Below are 24,731 nucleotides of genomic sequence, written 5' to 3'. Positions count from 1 at the left end.
CAAAGTAGAAAGAAGGATGGGGATAAAGTTGGGTATCTATCCTCCTGTCCTCTTGTAGAACTGCCTTGGGCTAGCTGAGTCCTTCGAGTGAAAGTTGCGGTTCCTCTCAAGGAGGGCTTTTCCACATGACTTACTCCTTTAGGTTTTGGTAACTAATACCATGCCTTGCCCTTTGAAGCCTAGGAGTGGTAAAAGCCCCACTGTTTCTAATCCCAGGATACTCCACTATCTTTCATTACTTCCCTTGCCTTCTCCCTTTCCAAAGATACCCTTGTCAAATAGTCCATATCAAAGCTAGGATCTAGGTGCTTGCTTAAAGAAATGTTGGTTGCTGCCAGTTATCTCTTGGCCAAGTGAGTGTGCACTTACATCTTGCTTTTCTCTTAGATCCGAGAGTTGAAGACTGGCTCCTCATGTCCTCGCCTCTCCCACAAACCATCATCCTTGGAATCTATGTCTATTTTGTCACTTCTCTGGGACCAAAGCTCATGGAGAACCGAAAGCCCTTTGAACTCAAGAGAGCGATGATAACGTACAATTTTTTCATAGTACTTTTTTCTGTGTATATGTGTTATGAGGCAAGTGTTTTCAGTATTCCTAATGGGAAAATTTTGTCTGTCTTCCTGTTTATCTGTCATTATGTTTTCGTGACTATAAGGGTAGCTTTTTGAGATTTAAGGGGCTTTAGAAACTGACCTCACTAGGGCAGTTATTTGTCTAAAAATTGTTATGTGTAGATAAGATAAGGAATTCTTGAAAAGATTTCAGAATAGTCTAACTCATAGTTGATGAGAAAGATTAACATCTAATCTAGGGACTGGCATGTAGTAAGCCTTAATAAATGATTAAATGAGTCCATAAATGGTAGTTTTGAGGTAATTCATACTCAGAGAAAATAAATAACTTAGTAACATAGCTGGTAAGTGGAAATCTGATATTTGAACCAGGTTCTGTCCGACATCAGAGCTTATTCTGACCCTGTAATGAGTTGCCATCATCATGATAGGCACCTTTGGTTTCTGCATGCTCTAGTGAGCAATAAGATGACAGACCGAACACAGAGCTGAGACTTAATATAAGCTGGTGAGGGGGCCTGTCCCTTGATTGTAATTAAAGGAATGGAGATGTTCCAGGACCCAAAAACAGACTTGTGGATCCTCTTTCTCCTCAGCTCTTAATGTTCCTCAGCCCCTCTCATGCATCAGCTTCTCTGGAATTCTGTGCTTCCTTTCCAGTACCAGCTGGCTTCCTCATCTTCTACCCCTTATTTACTTCCTGTGCAACACAGCTTGTTCTTACAACTGAGACTCACTCAGGGCCCAGCATGGCCCCTCTGGATTCTCTTGATCCCATAGCCTCTCCACCTGCATCTTTTCAACCTGCCTTCTGCTGCTAATCCACGTGATCAGATCACCTTTCATCTACATTAGCCTTGTTTTTCACAGGCCTGCTGAAGTCTGGACTTACTTTGCTACATTCCATTTCTTCTACTTTATTTCCAAAATTAACTCACAGGCCACTCTTACTATCCCTTCTGGAGTATGAGCAACCTAAAGCGAAAGAGTCGCAGGGATGAGGAAGAGAGGAAGTACATGCTTATCTGTTGTCAGGGATAGGATCTAGCATACTGTAGTATAGTGTTAAGAATACACCTGGAAGGTGGGGGACCAGAGAATAGTTAGTCCTGGTTCTGCAACTAATTAGTGACCTGATTTGAGTAAGGCACTTAACCTCTCTGGTTACGTATCTTACAGAGTCAGGGTTGAATCAAATTTTCTCTTGGGTACCTCAAGTTCAGATATTCTTAGGCTCTTTGTCTGGTTGTGTCAATGATTGTGATGTCCCTAAATATATTTCTCAGGTTTAGATGGAATCCAGTGGTAGCCAGTCAGTTTTGGTTTATACTTTAGTAACTACAAATAAAAAGAAAGTTTGAAAATAACCTGAATGTGAGAGTTTTTGTCTCCCATTAACCACTAATTACTTCAGTTACTTATATGGTAGTTTCAGAGTTTATTATCTGCCAAATATAAATTATTACTCTTTTTTTATTCCTAGGCATACGCGTGTGTGTATGTTTGTGTATATATATATGTATGTGTAAATATATATGTATGTGTATATGTATGTATATATATATGTATGTGTATATATAAAATGCTTAGCAGACTGTTGGAATGTTCTTAAATGAAATATCAGACAAGCAGTAAGTACAACTTTGTATAAACAAAGACTTTTGACAACCAAGCAGCATGCCATCTCCAGGACACATCCAAACACCTGGTTTAGTGTGTGGAGCACGAGTGATATACAGAATAAATACCTCTACTAGGGATGTGAGGCCAAAAATAAACAAAGTGACGGTCAAATGCAGGAGACTAAAGGAATGCATGTGCCTTATTTTATAGTGATTGCTTGAACATGTAGTCACCAGTTCAGTTTAGAACCCAAAGAGGGCAAGGTCACACAACTTCTCAGATTTAACTCTGTGCTTGTTTATGGTTGGCTATGGTAGAGATCTTCCCTCCCCTGCTTGCACTTTACAGTTTAAGTTAATAGCTCCTGGATTTAGAGTGTTCCTTTGCATCAGTGAGAAGCGAGTCTGAGTGCAAGAGAACAGGAGAGCATTCACCAACAGATCAGGCTTTATAAAACATGACTAGCCATATCTGTGCCACATTGCCTTGTTCCTTTGAGAAAATTTATTGGCTTGTTTTTGTAAAATATTTTTCTTACCTGTGAAATATATTTGTTGTATTTTTCTTAATTTTCAAGATCACTTATCGAATTAACAGTGTGATGATCTAATGACTCAAGCTAGGAGTTAGTATCAGAAAAGGACAGAGCATTTTAAAACACTGCAGTCTAAATACTAGCTCATCTCTTGTTTTTTTTCTTTTCTCTATTAAATATCATTCTGATAATACCTCATAAGGCTTTGGTTTTAAAAGCTAATTTATGGCAAAATTGTAATTTTTGCTTTAATGTAATTAAAAATAGAAATTTAAAGCTTGCTCTAGTGGTCAAAATAATACAACCATCATACCCAAAAAGAAGACATTGTAGGAAAGATGTTGGCCCTTGAGAGAATAGAATGTCAGACAAGAGAAGACGTGATCACCTTGTCAGCACCTAAATTAAGCTGTCTGTTAAATATATGCGCTGCCTTAAAATTACAGCCCTTAGCCTTGCGTTTTCAGATAGTGTTTTAAAAGCAGACCTTCCCACCACCAGATTGAGAGAATGTCGATATCACCTTGGAATTAGAGTTCAGCCTTATCAGCAATAGGCTTTTTCTTCTCACCACTGGTCTAAGGTCACTTTGCAGGTGTACTGGAATTAAGGCCTGCCAAATTGTGCTCTTATAACTGCGTTGTTAACAAGACCATTTTCAAATCTTGACTTGTAACGTGAATCCAAAGCAAAACTAGCATCTGAGTCTTGTGTTTGGTCAGTCTTGATTTTTAATGAGGAGAAAAAGAGTAATACAGTCCTGGGCTACCGCTTCACATTATACCCAGTACCCAAGGTCAGGAAAAACCTACTTATTGCAGCCACCTTATGAGTATATTGGGGAATTTTGGTTTGCCCATTCATTTATTGACTAATGTGAAAGATTGGAAATCAGAAAAGACTGAATTTTGACCAAGTTATTCCCTTTAGAGTCCACACACACACACAATGTGTGTGCGCGCATGTAAATGTACATAAGATAAATCACTTACCAGTATTTGCTGCTTAAGCAAAATGCTCCCAGTGTTTTGTTCTTCACTAGATTAAAATAATTGTCACACGGAATGTGCATTTCAGTCAGAACACAGTTTATATAAGTAACATATGAGTTTGTGGTTTTGGAAATCCTCGTTGCTGTGATATCAAGTGTGTTCGTAGTTTGTAATTGTTTTAGCAAGCCTTTTCCTCTGCAGTGACTGCTGACTCAGCTGAGAACCTCAAGATCGGATGTAATCTAAACCACCTTTGTTATAGCTGTTGAGCAAATACTTCCTTCTTTAATACGCATGTGCTCTCTTGCAGTTTGTGATGTCTGGCTGGGGCACAGGTTATTCATTTCGATGCGAAATTGTTGACTATTCACAGTCACCAGCCGCTTTGAGGGTAAGTTTCTCCTTGGAAAAACTTATAATTCAAAATCAGTTTTTACAACTTTTGAATTTTATTTGCAACACTAAATGTGAACTAAGAATGGGAGTAAATGATTCCATGATCAGTTTATATGTATTGTAAAATAAAATTAAATATAAGAACCAAAGGAAGACAAGTGGGTGTTTTCCATCACATAAAAATTGGTGCCTTTTAAATTTCTTGGATTTAAAAATAAATTCGTATTTGTGTTTCTACAGATGGCACGCGCCTGCTGGCTTTATTACTTCTCCAAATTTATAGAGCTATTAGATACTGTGAGTATGTCATCACCACATTTGGTTAATGTTTGATGCTTCAACGAGACCAATAAGCCTCCATAGTTCAGTTGTCTGATAACTTTGGCTCTCTCTTTTCCTCAGGTGCACCCATTATCTTGTACCTTTTATTATCAGTAATTTTAGAAAAAAGCCAGGATAAGCTTATTTTTCAGTGTTTTCTGAGCTCCAAAAAATGTTCTTGTAGGTCATTTGATGAAGACATTCATGTAACTGTTAAACACACAACAAAACTGTGCATCTTTATGTAGATCCATGACAGTCACTTTGTGAAGCAAGCTCAGGAGCAAAGAGCAGAGAACATCCTACCTTTGGCTCTTTTATACCAAAGCACTGTGTTTTATCCATACTGTTTTAAGGGTATGAATGCTTCAGAATTCATAAATGCACACTAGGATGCTGAGTTAACCCTGGGATATAAGTAATTTTGGTTGTGCCAAAACTATCCCCAGCTGCCTTTCTGAAGTCTGTGCTCACCGGGCCCTCTCTCTTCCTACTTAAGACCTTGTTGAGGATCAACTCTGAACTTGGGTGAGCGGGCCCTGGGAGAAGCAAGTGCCATGGATTAGGGTTTGTGGTAAGAGCAAAAAGCCCTGCACCTGTATTTCCAGAGTAGTTTAGGAAAGTTGGATCCTTATTGTATCTCTATGGCATGTGGGTCTGGAACAAGTTCTGATCTGAGACTGACAAATGTGCCCTCTCTTCAGAATGTGTGCACTAAATTTCTTGTAGCAAATCTTGACATGCGTCACCTTTTTGGTTGACTAATCACCTAATGTTAGAATTGGAAGGGATTTTAGTGAGCGTCATGTCCAGTGGTTCTCAGATCTAAGTATGCATCGGAATCATCTGGAGGGCTTGTTATAACACAGATTCTGGAAACCCCAGCCCTAGAGTTTCTGATTCAGTGGGTCTTGGGTGGGGCTCAGGAGTTTGCATTCCTGGCAAGTTCCCGGGTGACGCAGATTTTGCTGGCCCAGGGACCACCCTTTAAGAATCCTTGCTATAGTCCGATGGTTCTCAGCTATAGTCCGATGGGTCTCAGCCCTCACAGTGTAGTAGAATTAATTGCATTAGGGAAAAGAAAACTAGGCCCCAACCCTCAGAGATTTGGTGCCAGACAATCTGGTGTAGAGACCAGGCACAGTTATTTTTCCAAAAGCTTCTTGGAGGTTATAATACATAGCAAGGTGGAGAACCATTGATCTAATCTAGAGCCCTCAGTCTGAAAAAAATTGAAACCAAGAAACCATTTGCTCAGAGAAATGTTAGTACTGACTGGGACCAGGACCCTGGATTGCTAGTTTATGGCTTTTTGTGTTGTACCATGCTGCCTTCTTCCATGTGCATAAGCAAATGAATTTTGGCTTCATGGTTTTTGTTTTGCATGTCCTCAGTTCTAGTTTCCATAAAGAAACTGTTGCTGCTTCCTGTGTCCTCTTCGGAGCTACATTTCTCAAATACTCCTATTAATACATTTCTTTGTGCTACTCTGGTTAGTCCTGTATTTCAAAGTGTCTAATCACTGGTTTTCTGAATTTTGCTTTTTGATTTTTTTTTTTAAAACAGTTTTCTCCAAAAAGCCTTCCTATTCTATTCCTTATTTTAGGAAGCTTTGCTTTCTTTTCCATCCTGTCTCTAAAATGAACTCTTCAAGTTTTCATCCCTTCACCTTTCTTTAATAATTTGTTAACTTCTGATTTGTTGCAAGTCCTCTTTCAGTTTGCTTTCTCCTTTATCCAATTGGAAGGATGTGTTAGAGAGCAATGTAGAATAATTTCAGTTCTAAGAGTTAAGATTCTTCTGCTTTCCCAAGTACTTCAAAATCTGCTTGGATATATATATTAGTGATAGCATTTTTTTTTCCAGCAATTTTTGGCCATATTCTTTATGTTATATCCTTGATTTTTAAATATGCAAAAAATTTTCTTTCACCTTCTTGGTTCTCCCATGATTAGACATCATACCTAAATTCCTCCATCCTAATTAATTTTTGAGCTGTCCCTTGGAGGGTCAGCTGTTTCTGTGAGCGTTCCATAACGCAACCCTTTCAAAGCAAATTATAGTGTGAAATAGTTTGCACTTTACCAATATTTTTTGTAATACTAGATAAATTATTACATGATTTTATATGAACTTGATTTTCTTTAAATTATTTCAGATCTTTTTTGTTCTGCGTAAGAAAAATAGCCAAGTTACTTTCCTGCATGTCTTCCATCACACCATCATGCCATGGACCTGGTGGTTTGGAGTCAAATTTGCTGCAGGTAGCCAAGGGAGAATTGGGATCGTGTGTTACAAACAATAACATTTCTGTATGCTGTAAATAGAGCCCTGGGTGGCGCAAATGGTTAAGCACTCAACTACTAACTGAAAGGTTGGTGGTTTGAGCCCTCCCAGAGGTACCTCGGAAGACAGGCCTGGCAGTCCACTTCTGAAAGGTCATAGCCTTGAAAACTCTGTGGGGCAGTTAGTTGTGGAACTGACGCAATGGCAACTAACAACAACAGTGCTGTAAATAAATATTATATCCTTAAATGTGATTTAAGAGAAACTCATCTAGAGCAACAGAAGGAGGAGAGTCAGGAACAGGAGAAGGAAATGGAATGGCTAATTGCCTCCTTTGCCATGAAACCAGAACTGGATGGTGCCTGTCTACCACTACAGAACATTTTGACCAAAGATTCTATAGAAGCATCCTGATCAAAAGGGGGAAAATGTGGAACAGAATTTCAATTTTCATAGAATCCAGATTTTCTGGAGCTTGAGGCTGGGTGAAATCCTGAAACTTTTGCCCTAAGATAATCTTTAACCTTGAACCAAAATAGCATCTGAAGTTTTTTTTTTTTTAAACAGACAATAGTTTATCTGAATTAGTATAGAATATCTGCCTGAGTATTGTGCTGTTTTAAAGAACTATCTATATGGGATTGAACTGACAACAGCAACCTAAAATGTTAGACAGGAAGCTTAAGAAGCAGTGAGTTCATGTTAATGGGGGTGGGTAATTTTGGAAAAGGAGGATGAGAATGGTTGCATAACTTTCACAACTTGAAGAAAGTAATCAGTGCCACTAAATTGTACATATAGACATTGTTGAATTGGTATATATTTTCAACAACAATAGAAGAAATAGGGATTAAAAAAAAAAAAAAAAGAATTTCCAGGAAAAGTCTGAACAAAATGCTCCTTGGTGGAAAGGTTTCCTGCTAGTTTCAAACAGTTACCTGTGGTGGTATTTTCTGGGAGCCATTTCTACAGGAATTAATCTGGAAGACTGAGAAACAGTTTGTGTCTATATACATTTGTTATGATCTATAAATCTTGATCTCAGAAAAGTTCAAAAAAAGAAGAAACTCAAAAAATCTGATGTCTACTTTGCCAAAATTCTGACAAATCATTATTAATTTGAAACTTACGTGGGACTTTTAACTAGGTTTCCCCCCAACTCTTCAGGCACATGTAATTTTTGGACATAGTCTTCTATACGTATTCTTTGGATGTTTTGTTTAGATTTTATTATTTTCCTATAATGTTCTATTAAATGTCTTTAATTTTAAAAAGACAAATAAATAAATAAATAAAATGGTAAACACCTTGATTTATAGGACTATAGCTAGATAACTATTCCTTATATGTTTCTAGGAAGTTAGAATATTTATCTTTAATTCCATGTCTTCTTTGCCTTCAAATTTCCAGTAACTGACACTCATGCTAACCCGTAATAACCCTTTAAAGATGTGTCAAATGGCAGTTGTTCCAACTTCCCTAAGGATCTTACCATATTGAAGAATATGTTGACATTATTTTTTAGGTCAAAATAGTTTATATCAAAAGCTTGGCAAACAGGCTTTTTTGTTTGTTTCGTTTTGGCGTTGTGCTTCTTAATATCTAGTACTGTCAGCCCTCTGCATCCGCGGGTCTCACATATTTGGGAAAAAAAAAAAAGGAAATGTTTGGGGGAAAGAAGAAGACTTTTTTTCCTTGTCATTATTCTCTAAACGATACAGTATAACAACTATTTACATAGCGTTTACATTGTATTAGGTATTATAAGTAATCCAGAGATGATTTAAAGTATACAGGAAGATGTGTATTGATTATATGTAAATACTGTGCCATTTTATATAAGGGACTTGAGCATCCTTGGGTTTTGGTATCCTTGGGGGTCCTGGAACCAATCCCTTATGAATACTGAGGGACAACGGTATTGGAAAAATAGGAGGTTTTTTAATTTTGCCCTTTCATAAAGTTTTTAAATAAATTATATCAGGAAGGACATATTCGTACCTCATTAGCAAAAGTTGGTTGGGGGATTGTTTATGCTAGTTTCTTAAATTTAAGAGTTATCAAATAGGCTTATAACCCACACTGGACATTGTGTTAAGTGTGTTTTAACATTTCTGTCAATGCTATTAGGCATTCTGACTCCCCTGAACTGAAAGAAAAGGAGCCACATCTTAGGAACTCTTATTTGAGTTTTGGACTCTCCTAGCATGGGGAAAAAGCCTGCCTTCTCAGAGCATGAGAGGACATGGATAAGCCAGTGACAGGAAGGAGATGACAACCTAGCGGAGCCACAAGGGCTGTGAAAGTGGGTAAAGAGCTGTCCCTACCACTGCCAGTGGGCGCTGGGTTTTTCAGTATGTCAAGTATCTCTTTGCCCAAAATCAGTATTTGTCTATTGAGGAATCTTTTTTCTTATAATGTATGCTAATGTAGAAACTGACTCACCTTGTAACACCATAGTCTCTTCCGTGTCCATTTCACAAATTAGGGGAGCTATATTATTTAATCTCCTTTGTTTTACGTATCCCTATTCTCTGTGTTTTTGTTCTCTTTCACATGCACATGTCCCTCTCAGTTCTTTTGAGAGAGGTTGTTTATTCACACCTTCTTTGCATTGGTGAAAAATTGAGTAATGCTGAAACATTACCTAATACAGTGGTTATGATTTCTTGTGTGTAAAAAATTGTGAAATGCAAATGATATTCAGAAGTGTTTAGCTTATCCTCTCTGTTATCCGTCTCTGCAGCTCGACTCTTAAATTATCAGAAATAGATGACTATTCTGTTTTTAAAATACTCTAGAAGAGGAGATTTCATGCCCTTATAATTTATTTATTCAGATTTCTTCCATGAGACCAGAATACTATATCACACCACTGAAAAATAACTAGAAATAGAAAAAATATTGGAAGGTAGTACCCCCAAAATGCAAGCAGAGGGAATTTGGAGATACTGATATAAAAAGTGACTTTCCTCCCCTTCTTTATCCTTGTCTGTATTTTCCAATTTTTCTGTAATAAACACCTATTAGTTCTGTAATGGGAAAAATAAATTTTATTTAAAGAATAGAAAGCTGAGCATTTTTTTCTCACTTCTATCATTGAGTCCATTAATAATTTATCCTTCATTTCAAAAATAAGGAATGGCTTCTGATAACGAGAATTTAGACTTATGTTGTACCTCAATTTTTAAACATTACTGTGTTTATGAACATCAAACACTTACAATGGATTCCTTGTCGCTTGTTCATCCCTAAATCCCCCTTCTGCTTTCCAAAATTTAAATAGTAGAAAATAATGCTTTCTTCACTCTGTGTATGTATTCCATCAGTTGGTGTTTTTGTTCAGTCTTATGTGTGGAATTCCAGTAAACACTTTGTGCAGTGTGTCTGATATCTGCTCAGTGACAAGCACAACAAGAACTTCAGAGGTATTTCCAGAAATGTGGTTTGGCATTGGCTTCCATTCCTACAATGAAACTGTCCATTTTAAACTGTTCTTTTCAAAAACTTGAGCATAGCTGGTCCCTATCTAGTATTTCACTTCCTCTTTGCCTGTGGCACTCCTCTCTGGAATAATAGCAGCCCAGCTTTTCTTTTGAATATGATGAAAATATTTCTGTGGCAGGTTTTTATATTAATTATGCATGTACCCAGGTCAAGAGAAGAGGGGAATTGTGATAATTACCTAGGTGATTTCTTCTTCTTCTCCAAACCAAAGGAGTAAAATGTGATGGCACTAGTTGTAATCCGTTGTCAGGTGTGTGCTCTTTACAGCTGGTATAAAGAAGGCACGTTTTAAAAATACTTCATTAAAAAAGCTTTCCAAAAAAGATATAGATGGCATTGCTAATTAAAATGGGATTGTTCTGGAAACAGACTTATTAAAAGAACTTATCAGAAAATACATTTAGAGAATATAAGTGAGTTAATTTCATTGGCTAGCTTATTTTGAACAGAAATCCTTACTAAACACTCTTAACTACACGAGTGCTTTGCTAAACTCCTGCCCATGGAATCCTCATTTAAAAGGTGAAAGTGTCCAATTGGAAAATGGACACTCCTCCATCAAAAAATGGAAGAGATGTCTTAGTAGGAAAGGCTCTGATATAGTTCCTTATCAGGGTGAAATAGATTTGCTGTGTATATAGAATTGTGAGACACAAATGGATTTGAGAGGTATTTGGTTTATCCCCTCTGTTAAACAACTTGAATCCTAAACTATCAGAAATAGACAGCTATTCTATTTTTAAATTACCCCAGAAAAAGGTGTTTTCACACATAATTATTTATTCAAGTTTCTTTTGGAAAAGAAGACTAATCCAGATGTAAATAATAAAATCTGGGAGCTTGCTAATAAGCTTCATCAATTCAGTTTCTTCTGACTTGGAATTTGTGATAATTAAAGGACTAGTTAAAATTTTATTTACTGTATTCAGGTGGGCAAAGTTTATGATGCACAGTATAGCTATAGCCTAAATGAGGCTTTGGGAAATGTTTAAACTACTTAAAACTAATTATCTGAAATGGATTACTTTAAAAGATTGTTTTGTCAGTGGTGGTATCCTGAAGTATCTTGAGTTGCTGCAATTACGAATAATTATTAAAAAGTAATTAGCTTCTACCGTGCAACAATTTTTATGACATTCACCTTTAGGAAATTATACTAGAAGTAATAAATATTCATTTTGCTTTAAACTTACTCTATACTTCATAGTATTCATGAATTCAGTCCTTTACCATAACTAGTCCAAATATGCGAGGTTATGCCTTGTTTCTGGAATTAGAGAATACTGGCATTAAAAAGGAAACCATGGTGGTGTAGTGGTTAAGAGCTATGACTGTGAACCAAAAGATTGGCAGTTTGAATCCACCAGGCACTCCTTAAAAACTGTATGGGGCATTTCTACACTGTTCTATAGGGTCAGTATGGGTCAGAATCAACTGGACAGCAACAGGTTTGGTTTTTTTTTTGGTTGGCATTAAAAAAACTAGAATATTTTGGAGAAAATTTAAAATTCCAGGTCAACATTACTAAGCTGAATCAAGCTATACACACAACATACAGATTCTTCTAGATTGTGCCTCTTTGGAAAGAGACCCCCAGGTAGGGGTATTTTGGGGTTTTTTGTGGGGGGATATTTTTAGCCATCAATTAAGCACCCTGTTACCCTTTCCACTGTACTGCTGGTCCAGCTAAAGACAATTAAAATGGCCTTTTTTTTTTTTTTTTTAACATTCCCCAGCATCCCTTGCTTCTATTCTAAACTGAAGGTGATCTATAAGAGATATGATCAAATTAGAAGAGGAAAACCAGGATAGGAAGGCATAAGTGATAATAACCAAAAGGAAGCAATAAACAAAGATGGTTTAATAGATATTTATTTTAGAAAAACAATAATTGTTCAAAGCAAACTTAATGACTAATAAAAGTCAGTGGTTTTGCTGCCAAAAATTTTGTGGCACTAAAAATATTTATTGAAAAAATATTGAGAGTGGAAAAAGTGAAATTGATTCCACAATAAGACTTGTAAAAAAAAAATACTCTTTACAGTTTTATTCATAAGAACCCAAATTAGAAGCAACCCAAATGTTTTTCAGTGGGAAAACAAATTGTGGCACATGCATATAGTGTACTACTATACAGCAGTAAGAAGAACAAACTACTAATACACATACTAACATGGGTGAATCTCAGAAACTTTATATTGACTGAAAGATGACCGGCACGAAATAGTACATTCTGTATAATTCTATTTGTGACGTTCAATAACAGGCAGAACTAGTAGTTGATGATCAAAGCTAGAATAAAGGTTACCTTAGAAGGGGTACGTTCTTGGAAGGGGCATGAAGGGACCTTATGCAGTGTTGGAAATGTTTTATATCTTTATCTTTGGTGGTGGTTGCGTAGGTGTATGCATACGTAAAATGTCACCAAGCTATACACCTGAGATTAAGGCACTTTGTGTACTTTATATATCTTAACTCTCAAAAAGTAAATTTGATTACAATTATCAAGTAATAGGTCATATTTAAATGATAACCCAACTTAGTTTTTTAAAGTAAACCCAAATCATAAGACCATCTTAAAGTTAAGGTACGATAAAAGAGACGTGCTAATTAATTTTCTAAGATTTGTATCATATTTTACTAAATGAATGTATTAACCATCTCCTTCTAATTTGATGGCTTTAAAAAAAAAAACAGGTTTGATATTTTATATATGTTTTTTCCATTAAAATCCAAAAAATAATTATAGTAAAATCTCAGACAGAAATGTTTCTTGGTTTAAGGAACAATGCCCTCATTTTACAATAATTTTACTTTCCAGGTGGTTTGGGAACATTCCATGCCCTTCTAAATACAGCTGTCCATGTAGTCATGTATTCCTACTATGGACTGTGTGCACTGGGACCAGCCTACCAGAAGTATTTGTGGTGGAAAAAATATTTGACATCATTACAACTTGTGAGTAATTAATTTTCTCTAAAACCAGATTTGAAGCTAAACTGGAGTCACTTGTTTTTGGTATGAATTAGGACTCTAACTAAAGTAGAACAATGTTTACAAAACAATAAGAAAGGATATAAAGCGTCTAGACCTTATGGGGCATGCCATCATTATCTTTTCGGTGTTATTTGAGCTTTGTCAGGAACTTCATTGAAAATAATGAAGCATGTTTGCTAGCCAAGCAATTCAGACAATGAAACCAGCACGAATATCTTTATACTGCTGTACACTTTTATACCAAGTAAATATATTTATGATCAGTATAATCTCAAAACGATGTGAACCTCAAAAGCACACTACTCAATTAGAAGTTAGAATTTTCATATTCAAGATCTAACTGGACTTCAGGGAATGTAACCCTAAGGGAATTCTGAGTCTTCTTGGGGGCCTCCCTATCTGGTCTCAACATTTATAAGTGTATCTTTTCCACCAACTAATAAAAAAAGATTGTGAAGATCAAAGATATAGCTCCCAAAACCCGCTAGACCAATGTAAATGTGTTACATAAATTTGAGTACTGCCCTCAAGTAAACAATGTTCAAAAGAGCAGAGTCACTTAGTTTAGACCTAAAAATACCTTCCAAACGTTAATCCTAAAAATATATGGCATCATTTTTTTTCTTGAAGAGTAACTGGATTTGCAATCAAAAAGAATTCTACCATCCTTGTATTTTATAGTCTACAATAAATTGGTGTCGTATTCTGCCAATAATACAAGGAGAAAGTCTGAATTTTGATATAGGTGGCCTATTGAGGCATAATTTTTATTAAGATCCTATATCTTGTTAGGTGAAATTTGGCACATCCATATAACGTGTTCTCCCAGGTGAGAGATTGAAATTTTAGTCTATAAGGATACTAAATCAAGATCAGAGTGTGTCCTTGCAGAGTTGTTCACTGTATGCAAAACTGACAATACCCTAAGTGACCAACCATAAGGAAACGGTCAAATAAATTATTTCAATTCTTATATTTGAATATTATGAAGCTGTGAAAATTATTCAAAATGGATTTCTTTTTAAATATTTTTTTCTGATTATAAAGTAATACAGGCTCATTGCAGAGAAATTAGAAAATTTAATTAAGCAATGGGAAAGATAAACATAATTTCACCACCCAGGCAAAATCATTGCTGACATTTTTATTTTGTTCTTTTCCAGTTTTTTTTTTCTTATATGCGTATATGTACAGAGCCTTTATATAATATGCATTATACTACGTATACAATTTTACATTGGGCCTTTTTCAATTAACATGCTCTTAAATGCTGTGAAGCTTTTGAATAATGTGAGAAAATACTGACAGAGAAAACGGACAGTTGTTTATTATTATTCCTAATGTGTCGGTTATACGCAGACACACGCATGTATAGGATGTTGAGAATGTTGTTTAGCCTTTCTGTTTTCATCTGCAAAATGAGAGAAATAATTGGAGCTACTACACACACACAAAAGACAGTTGCTGTTCAGTCGATTCTGACTCAAGTTGACCCCTGTACATGTCAGAGTAGAACTGTGCTCCACATGGCTTTCACTGCCTGATTTTTCCAAAGTAGATCACTAGACCTTCCTTTCGATATACCTCTGGGTAGATTCGAATCTGCAACCTTCTGGTTAGCAGTCAAGTATATTAACCATTTGTACCACCCAGGGACTTGTAGCTACTACACAGGATTGTCATAAAAATGCATTGAGATAATGCAAAGAAAGTTGATGATAATGATTAAGCGGTAATTAAAAGAACTAGGTGAAAATCTTAACTATGGTTATCACTGGGTGGATTATGAGTAGTTGTTATTTGTTTCCTTACAGATTTTTACTTTTCCAAAGTTTCCATAGAACACGTGTTGCCTTTTAATTAGGAGAAAAGAGATATCCACAAAACCCTGAACCTTAGCCTAGAAAGTGTCCGTCTTCAGGCTTTAGACTCTCTGGAACATAGAGCCCTTGAACATCACTAGAAAGGTCACCAGTCCTTTCAGATTCTCGGCTGCAGTTGGCAGATAGGGCATATTTTTATTTATGACAGCAGAAGACAAGTGGCAGATACAGGGACTCAGAGATGCTTTGGCTAGAGGGGCTCTAATTAGGCTGTTGTTTTTTTCCAAAAATTGAAATGCAGCAGGACAGAATATTTGAAGTTGAAACCATCCTGAAAAATCAGGCCATAAGGTAGTGTTCTGATGTACATCTCATCAGAGTCAAAGACTCAGGACAGAGACTTCCAAAGGAAACCTGCTCTGTGTTTCCAAACCTCCATCTGGATTTTGACACTATGCCACCTACTGTCACTCCCAGAGAGGCTAGATTTAAAGACGAAATTACCTACACAGCAGTAGCCTAGATATGGCTGGAGAGTGTTTAAATATAAACGAGCAAGGAATGCACTAAGTCATTGTTACATTGGAATTCTTCGTATCTGGCTGGGCAATTTTTTTTTCTGTCTTTCATCTTTTAGGTCCAGTTTGTTATTGTCACCATCCACATAGGCCAGTTCTTTTTCATGGAGGACTGCAAATACCAGTTTCCCGTCTTTCTGTACATCATCATGAGCTATGGCTGCATCTTTCTGCTGCTGTTTCTCCATTTCTGGTACCGTGCTTACACCAAAGGTCAAAGGCTGCCCAAAACTGTGAGAAATGAAGTCTACAAAAGCAAAGATCACTGAAACAGAAGCACCAAATCTGTGAATCAGTGATTGAGACTGAGATCTTATCTTCCTGGACAATCAACAAATATTTACATTTGCAGTGCATTTTGTGTATTTTTCAAAACCAAGAGCTTGTATTTTTATGATAAGTTATTGAGGTTTCTGATATTTGAGAGCCCAAAGCTCCCAGATAACTGAGTTTTCTGATAATTAGAGCCTAGAACAGCCAGAAATTTTTCAGCTACTTTTAAACATAATCTAAAGGTTTTGTTTAACACATTTTGTTACAGTGGAAGGAGGATGTGAAAGAGCATACAGTACTCTTCAAAGAAGTCCAGCATAGATGAAAAATAGCATTTGCTATTTTGAGCACTGAGAAGAGATCCAATGCAGTACAATAGATTCCTTCTTCCACGTCTGGAAATCTCTAACTGTGGGCTCTGGCTTTGTCGCTTGTTGACGATTTTCAAAAAACCCTGTATCTACTGTAGGGTTGAATTCCCATTCTCAAGCGCTAACACAGGTGAACATTAAATAAATTTTTTAGTAAGTTGTCATTTTAAATCACTAACGATAATTTTTAATGGCTCTCTTGAGTAGCTGTCATGAATTTTGCTGATAAGATTTCTTTATAATTTTTCTGTTCTGTAAACAGTTGCAAAATAGCAAGCCTTTCACTTAACACAGGATGTACTTGACTCTACCCAGTGACTCTAAGGTTAAGTTATTATTTTGCAAACAAGGCGATTTGTTCTGATGGGATAATGAATGCCTTGCAATTTTGGATATTTCTGCAAAGAGGCAAATTTGGTCATAAAAAAATACTCTCGTTTCAGAGGAAAAAAACTGTCAGTTGTATTATAATGTCACTTATCCAGAGAAGACTGAGTTATTTAAGAGTTGTTCTACCTTTTCAATAAAGAAGGAAAGACAGAAAAAGAGTCTACATAATATTGTTATAGATAGACTTGTGTGAAAATTATTTTAGAATTGTGAATTAGTTAACTGCAAGGATTTCTTCCATCAGACCTATAAATCAGATAGTGAAGGACTGAAATTCATTTTGCATAGGGTTTTTTTCTTTGGGATTGCCACTTTCAAAAATTCTGTTTCCCAGTTAATTGGCCTAATAACGTGTTTAGTGCTTCTGTTCTACCTACAAGTTTGTTAAGTAGTGCCTGGGATCTTAAAAGCTTGCAAGCAGCCATCCAAGGCACAACAATTGGTCTCAATTTGCCTGGAGCAACAGAGGAAGAAGGAGAATAGGAGGAGAAAATGGAGTGTGCGGCTAATTGCTTCCATGAACAACTGCCTCCTTAGCCATGAGATCGGAAGAACTGGATGGTGCCTGGTTACCATTACTGAGCATTTTGATCAAAGATTTTATGGAAGAATCCTGATTGAGAGGTGGAAAATGCAGAACAGAATTTAAAATTCTTGTGAAAGCTAGATTTTCTGGAGCCACAGAGGCTGGATGAACCCCTGAAATTATTGCCCCGAGATAATCTTTAAACCTTAAACCAAAAATATCCACTGAAGTCTTCTTGAAACCAAAAAATAGTTTAGCTTAAGTAGTAAACAATGTGAGTATTATGCTCTTTTAAGATCTGTCTGTAAGGGATGAAACTGACGACAACTCAAAAGATTAGATAGGAAATTTAGGAGAGCAGTGACTTTATATTAATGGGGGAGTAACAACTCAGAAAAGGGGGGTGAGAATGGCTGCACAACTTGAAAAATGTAATCAAAGTCATTGAACTGTACATGTAGAAACTGTTGAATTGGTGTATATTTTGCTGTGTATATTCTCAGCAGCAATGACAACAAAAAATAAAATAAATTATTTTAAAAATTCTGTTTCACATTTTTTATTGAAGAACCAAACTGCTGGTCAATATAGCTTTGTCCAAGAAACAGTGGTATTTGGGCATTTCTGAATTTTTCCATATTGCTTTTTTCCCTTGTTATGTTTGTACTCAATTTTAAGTGACTGTTTATGCTTGTATGACTTTTAAAAATTAGTGCTTATGAACTCCAGTTACTGTGTAACACACCATGATACTGTACAACAAAGCCTGAGTTGCCACTTACTGTAAACTGCTATAGCTGTGTAACACACCATGATACTGTACAACAAAGCCTGAGTTGCCACTTACTGTAAACTGCTATAGTTCTCTGTCTCGCTTCTATTCCATCACTCTACACCATGTCCTTGTGTCGTCATGCTTACCAGATTTATAAGGTTATCTGCCTTTATTTTATTTGCTTACTAGAGTAGAATTGGCTATATACAGAATCAACTCCATGACAGCAAGTCTGGTTTTGGGTTTTTCACTATATGAGAAGCTAAAGAATGGTAAATGGGGAAGGAGTTGTCATAGTTTTTTTTTAGCAAAGAATAAACAGGAGAGAAGAGTCAAAAGAAATAGCAGCTCTCAATTATTTCACCGTATGACTCTCAGGATTCCTTCAATGTTTTACTGTTTTGACTCTTCATATCCAAGCTTTGCTAAAATGAGAAGGTGTGCTATTATACATACACAGGGTCCCTGAACTATGTAGGGCAAAGACCAAAAGGAAGCAAAAAGAACAGGGGATAAAAAAAAAGAAAGCTTGATTTATTTTCTTAAAAACCAGTTAACCTCTCTCCACTTCTGTTTCTTTATCCATAAAATGGGAATAATAGTGCAAGTTCTCCTTAATGGGTTGTTAGGGCTTAAATGAGATAATGTGTTTAAAGCCCTTTCTAGTAACTGGTAAAAATATGAAATAACATATATACAAGGCTATTCATTGCAGCCCTCATAAAAACAAAAGCCTATAAACAACCAAAATGCCCTTCAATAAGGGGCTGATTGAATAAACTATGGTATGTCTATACAATAAAGTACGGTACAGATGAAAAAGAATGAGGAAGCTGTATATACTGCCATAAAGTGATTTCCAGGAAATACTCAGAAAAAATGAGGTTCAGAAGATAACATATGCTACCTTTTATATAGGAAAGGAATGGGGGGAAGGGCAAGAAGACACACACACATGCATTCATACATAAGTATGCATTTGATTACATTTAAAAAAAAATACTAGAAAGATGAACAAAAGATTTAAAAAATTTTCCTGTGAGTGGAGAGAATAGAGGGATGGTTTATGGATGGATGTTAGACTGCTTACAAGATACCCAGTTTTATAGTTTTGACTTTGGAACCATGTAAATGTTCTTCATGTTGTCAGGTGCTGTCATGTCAGTTCTGACTCATAGAGACCCTGTGTACAACAGAACAAAACACTGCCAGGTCCTGTGCCATCCTCACAGTCGTTGTATTGCTTAAGCCCATTGTTGCAGCCACTGTGTCAATCCATCTCACAGAGGGTCTTCCTCTTTTTCACTGACCCTCTACTTTATCAAGCATGATGTCCTTCTCCAGGGAGTGATCCCTCCTGACAACATGTCGAAAGTACCTTTGCTTCTGAGGAGCATTCTGGCTGTACTTCTTTCGAGACAGATTTGTTTGTTCTTTTGGTGGTCCATGCTATATTCAATATTCTTTGCCAACACCACAATTCAAAGGTATTAATTCTTCTTTGGTCTCTTATTCATCTTCCAGCTTTTGCATATATATGAGGCAACTGAAAACACCATGGCTTGGGTCAGGCGCACCTTAGTCTTCAAGGTGATATCTTCGCTTTTCAACACTTTTTAAAGAGATCTTTTCCATCCAGATTTGCCCAATGCAAAGCATCTTTTGATTTCTTGACTGCTGCTTCCATGGATGTTGATTGTGGATCCAAGTAAAATGAAATCCTTGACAACTTCAGTCTTTTCTCTGTTTATCATGATGTTGCTTATTAGTCCAGTTGTGAGGATTTTTGTTTTCTTTATGTTGAGGAGTAACCTGTACTGAAGGCTGTGGTCTTTGATCTTCATCAGTAAGTGCTTCAAGTCCTCTTCACTTTCAGCAAGCAAGGTTGTGTCATCTGTATAATGTAGTTTGTTAATGAGTTTTCCTCCAATCCTGATGTCCTGTTCTTCTTCACATAGTCCAGCTTCTCAGATTATTTGCTCAGCATAAAGATTTGAGTAAGTATGGTGAAAGGATACAACCCTGATGCACACCTTTCCTGATTTTAACCACACAGTATCCCCTTGTTCTGTTCGAATGACTGCCTCTTAATCTATGTACATGTTCCTCCTGAGCACAGTTAAGTGTTCTGGAATTTCCATTCTTTGTAATGTTATCCATAACTTATTATGACCCATACAGTTGAATGCCATTGCATAGTCAATAAACAGAGGTAAACATCTTTCTGGTATTCTCTGCATTCAGTCAGGATCCATCTGACATCAACAATGATATCCCTGGTTCCATGTCCTCTTCTAAATCTGGCTTGAATTTCTGGCAGTTCTCTGTTGATATACTGCTGCAGCTGCTTTTGAATGATCTTCAGCAAAATTTTACTTTTGTGTGATATTGATTATATCACTCTATAATTTCTGCATTTGGTTGGATCATATTTCTTGGTTATAGGCATAAATATGGATGTCTTCCAGTCAATTGGCCAGGTAGCTGTCTTCCAAATTTCTTGGCATAAATGAATGAGCACTTCCAGTGCTGCATCCGTTTGCTGAAACATCTCTATTGGTATTCCACCAATTCCTGGAGCCCTGTTCTTTGCCAATTCCTTCAGTGCAGCTTGAACTTCTTCCTTCAGTACCATTGGTTCTTGATCATATGCTACCTCCTGAAATGTTTGAATGTCAACCAATTCTTTTTGGTATAGTGACTCTGTATATTCCTTCCATCTTCTTTTGATGCTTCCTATGTTGTTTAATATTTTCCAGACAGAACCCTTGAATACTGTAACTTGAGGCTTGAATTTTTTCTTCAGTTCTTTCAGCTTGAGAAGTGCTGAGTGTGTTCTTCCCTTTTGATTTTCTATCTCCAGGTCTTTGCACATGTCATTATACTTTACTTTGTCTTCTTGAGCCACCCTTTGAAATCTATTCAGCTCTTTTACTTAATCATTTCTTCCTTTTGCTTTAGCTACTCGACATTCAACAGCAAGTTTCAGAGTGTCTTCTGACATCCATTTTGGTCCTTTCTTTCCTTCCTGTCTTTTTAATGACCACTTGCTTTCTTCATGTATGATGTCATTGATGTTATTCCACAACTTGTCTGGTCTTCAGTCATTAGTGTTCAAAACGTCAAAGCTATTCTTAAGATGGTCTCTAAATTCAGGTGGGATATACTCAAGGTTGTACTTTGGCTCTCAAGGACTTGTTCTAATTTTCTTCAGTTTCAACTTGAACTTGGATATGAGCAATTGATGGTCTGTTCCTCAGCCGGCCCCTGGCCTAGTTCTGATTAATGATATTGACCTTTTCCATCATCTCTTTCTCTAGATATAATAGATTTGATAGAAAGGAAAATGTAGTCTTCTAAGAAATCAAAACAATGTCTATCGAATTGGTGACATAACTGCACAGAACAGCTTGATGTCAAGTGACTTTAACACTTGGCATTTGGGATATATTTTAAGGACAAAGGAACCACGAAGACATTATCCATTGCAATAACATATACTAGACAATAACTGTCTATTGTTATTGAGATTGAAACCAAACTATAGTATGATAAAGCAAAAAGTAGTTATTTTAATGTCATTAGAAACAGGTTTTCACCATAAGGGAAAGAGACAAATATAAAATGAAGTGAATAAAAATCATGTAATCTTAAATCTGAAAACAAGGAAGCAATCAAAACTATTAGGGTAATGTCAAAAGAACATAGGAACCAACTTGAAGAAGTCTTAAGTTGTCAAATATGGCAACGATTTGAGCATCAAAAAGAACAATGACTGCACTGTATTGAAATACACCAAATAAATAAAAATCCATGAGTTCAAAGTGATATTCAAAAACAGGCAAACTCATTGGCTACCTTTGGAGATTGCTAGGGCACCAACTCATTATTTTTGAAAATTGATAATGGAGAATATCAATCATTATTCTACCTTTTTTATTTCAGGAGTATATCCTTCATAGGGTGATCAAATGTCTATGCAGAAAAAGTCATTCTTTACTTAAAAATACAGCTAATAAATGTAGGAGGAATTACAGAGTTAAAAATTAAAAAATAATTTTATCGCTCAAATCTGGTGAGTCTGTATTCTCTGTGCAAGAAACCATTTCAGTAGCACAAAAAACTTGCACTTAGCTTCATCTTCAGAATTCATAATTCAAAGCAGAATCATGTGGATTAAAATTAACCCTTCTAAAAGGAGCCCTTGTGGTGCAAATGGGTAAGTGCTTGCTGATAACTGATAGGTTGGCTGTTTGAACCCGGACCCAGTGGCTCCTAAGGAGAAAGACCTGCTTCTGTAAAGATTACAGCCAAGAAAACCTTATGGGGAAGTTCTATGTCACATGGGGTCGCTGTGAGTCAGAATTGACTTGACAGAACCTGTCATGGATTGAATTGTGTCCCCCCAAAAAATATGAGCAACTTGGTTAGGCCATGATTCCCAGTATTGTGTGGTTGTCCCCCATTTTGTGATTGTAATTTTATGTTAAGAGGATTAGGGTAGGATTGTCACACCACCCTTACTCAGGTCACCTCCCTGATCCAATGTAAAGGGAGTTTCCCTGGGGTGTGGCCTGCACCACTTTTATCTCTCAAGAGATAAAAGGAAAGGGAAGCAAGCAGAGTTGGGGACCTCATACCACCAAGAAAGCAGCACCAGGTGCAGAGTGCATCCTTTGGTCACAGAGTCCTTGCTCCTGAGAAGCTCCTTGACCAGGGGAAGATTGAGGACAAGGACCTTCCTCCAAAGCCAACAGAGAGAAGGCCTTCCCCTTCAGCCAATGCCCTGAATTTGGACTTGTAACCTAGACTGTGATAAAATAAAATTTCCTTTGTTAAAGCCATCCACTTGTGGTATTTCTGTTATAGCAGCACTAGATAACTAAGACAGCACCCAAAAACATCAACAACAACCTTTCAAAGAGAAAATAAGTGTTCTTATCTCTTTTAAGCAATGCTTTTTTTGTGTGTGTGTGGCAGATTGTATTTTCCAAAGATGTTGCAATAGTTCCCATCCCACATGCTCTTCTTACAAGGTGACTTTGATATTACTTCCATTGAGGGATGGTGTCTATGTCCCCTCCCCTTGAAAAGGGGTGGGTTTATGTACAAAGGAAGTGATATTATTTGGTTTCCAAGGCTGGGTCATAAAAGGCAATGTTGCTTCCATTTTTTCACTGAAATGCTCACTCCTAAAGTTTTCAGTACAGGTTTTTTGTGCTAGCAAAGTGGTCCCTTGCACAAAGAATAGAGAGACACCAGATTTGATTTGTTAGGCAATAATAAACTGTTACAACTTGAGATTCATAGCAATACTATTTATATAAAGATCACTAAAGGGTATAATGAGTAGTGATGTTCTACACAGAATGGAAAAATATATGCTGAAATGGTTGTACATGGGCTGGGACAGGATTTCAGAAAAATCTTCAAAGAAGAAGTAATACAAGCTGACTCAGGAAAGATGAGGGGCTGTTTGCTAGACAGAAAATGAAGGAGTAGAGTATGGCCAACAGATGATTCCAGTCAAGGAAAAACCAACCAAACCAAACTCGTTGCCACTGAGTAGATTCCAACTCATAATAACCGTATAGGACAGAGTAGAACTGTCCCCTAGGGTTTCCAAGGAGCTGCTGGTGAATTGAGCTGCTGATCTTTTGGTTAACAGCCACAGCACTTAAACACTGTGCCACGGGGCTCCAGGAAAGGAATGCAATATTCTGGCATGAGTTTGAAGGTGACTCCAGCATCTCAGCTTCAACAATGCAAGGCCCAGAGCAGGACTGAAGGAGATAAGAGAAGGAGGAGCAGGTCATGATTTGTTTTTGGACATGTTGGCTTTGAGAGACATTTCTCCTCAATTCTCCTTTTCCTCAGGTGGTACTGTGAAGTTTGGTTTTTCAAAGAGCTGGTTTGAGAAAAGACGGACGAAGCATAGTAGGTAGAAAAAGTGTGGTATTGATGGAAGATACATATTTTTTCTTTTAAAACAGAAGAAATGTGAGCATGTTTATAAGCTCTAGGGATGCTCTGGAGTCCGTAGGTAGTGCAAAGGTTAACATACGCAGCTAACCAAAAGGTTATATGTTTGAGTCCTTCCAGTGGTGCCTAGGACAGAGGGTCTGGTGATCTACTTCCAAAAAATCAGCCATTAAAAACCCTATGGAACAAGGCTGGCATTAATCCAAAAAACACAAAATAATAAATGTTGGAGAGGCTGTGGAGTGATTGGAACTCTTATACACTGCTGGTGGGAATGTAAAATGGTACAACCACTTTGGAAATCTATCCGGGGTTATCTTAAACAGTTAGAAATAGAACTACCATACAACCCACAAATCCCACTCCTCGGAATATACCCTAGAGAAATAAGAGACTTCACACAAACAGATATATGCACACCCATGTTTATTGCAGCTCTGTTTACAATAGCAAAAAGCTGGAAGCAACCAAGGTGTCCATCAAAGGATGAATGGGTAAATAAATTGTGGTATATTCACACAATGGAATACCACGCATCGATAAAGAACAGTGACAAATCTGTGAAACATTTCATAACATGGAGGAATCTGGAAGGCATTATGCTGAGCGAAATTAGTCAGAGGCAAAAGGACAAATATTGTATAAGACCACTATTATAAGATCTTGAGAAATAGTATAAACTGAGAAGAACACATACTTTTGTGGTTACGAGGCGGGGAGGGAGGGAGGGAGGGAGAAGGTTTTTTACTGATTAATTAGCAGATAAGAACTGCTTTAGGTG

The 24,731-nt window shown here is 36.9% G+C and overlaps 1 protein-coding gene across 2 annotated transcripts in view; it reads left to right on the top strand.

Moving 5' to 3' along the window:
* Window positions 1-18,068, top strand: part of ELOVL7 (ELOVL fatty acid elongase 7) — a 29,075-nt gene extending 11,007 nt beyond the window's left edge. The window contains exons 2-7 of one of the 2 annotated variants that reach the window (XM_010588158.3): window positions 388-578; window positions 4,036-4,116; window positions 4,362-4,418; window positions 6,601-6,706; window positions 13,057-13,193; window positions 15,693-18,068. In XM_010588158.3, coding sequence (XP_010586460.1) covers window positions 388-578; window positions 4,036-4,116; window positions 4,362-4,418; window positions 6,601-6,706; window positions 13,057-13,193; window positions 15,693-15,902 — 782 coding nt within the window. In that variant the 3' untranslated portion in view covers window positions 15,903-18,068. Of the gene's footprint in view, window positions 1-260; window positions 579-4,035; window positions 4,117-4,361; window positions 4,419-6,600; window positions 6,707-13,056; window positions 13,194-15,692 lie in introns of those variants that run through there. The other variant, XM_064272294.1, reaches the window with a different exon arrangement.
* The last annotated feature ends 6,663 nt before the right edge of the window (window positions 18,069-24,731 follow it).

Source organism: Loxodonta africana, chromosome 2 (assembly GCF_030014295.1).
Source record: "Loxodonta africana isolate mLoxAfr1 chromosome 2, mLoxAfr1.hap2, whole genome shotgun sequence".
In the NCBI taxonomy this organism is placed as follows: Eukaryota; Metazoa; Chordata; class Mammalia; order Proboscidea; family Elephantidae; genus Loxodonta; species Loxodonta africana.
Note: the sequence above shows the minus strand (reverse complement) of the source record. Positions and strands in the feature narration are given on the sequence as shown.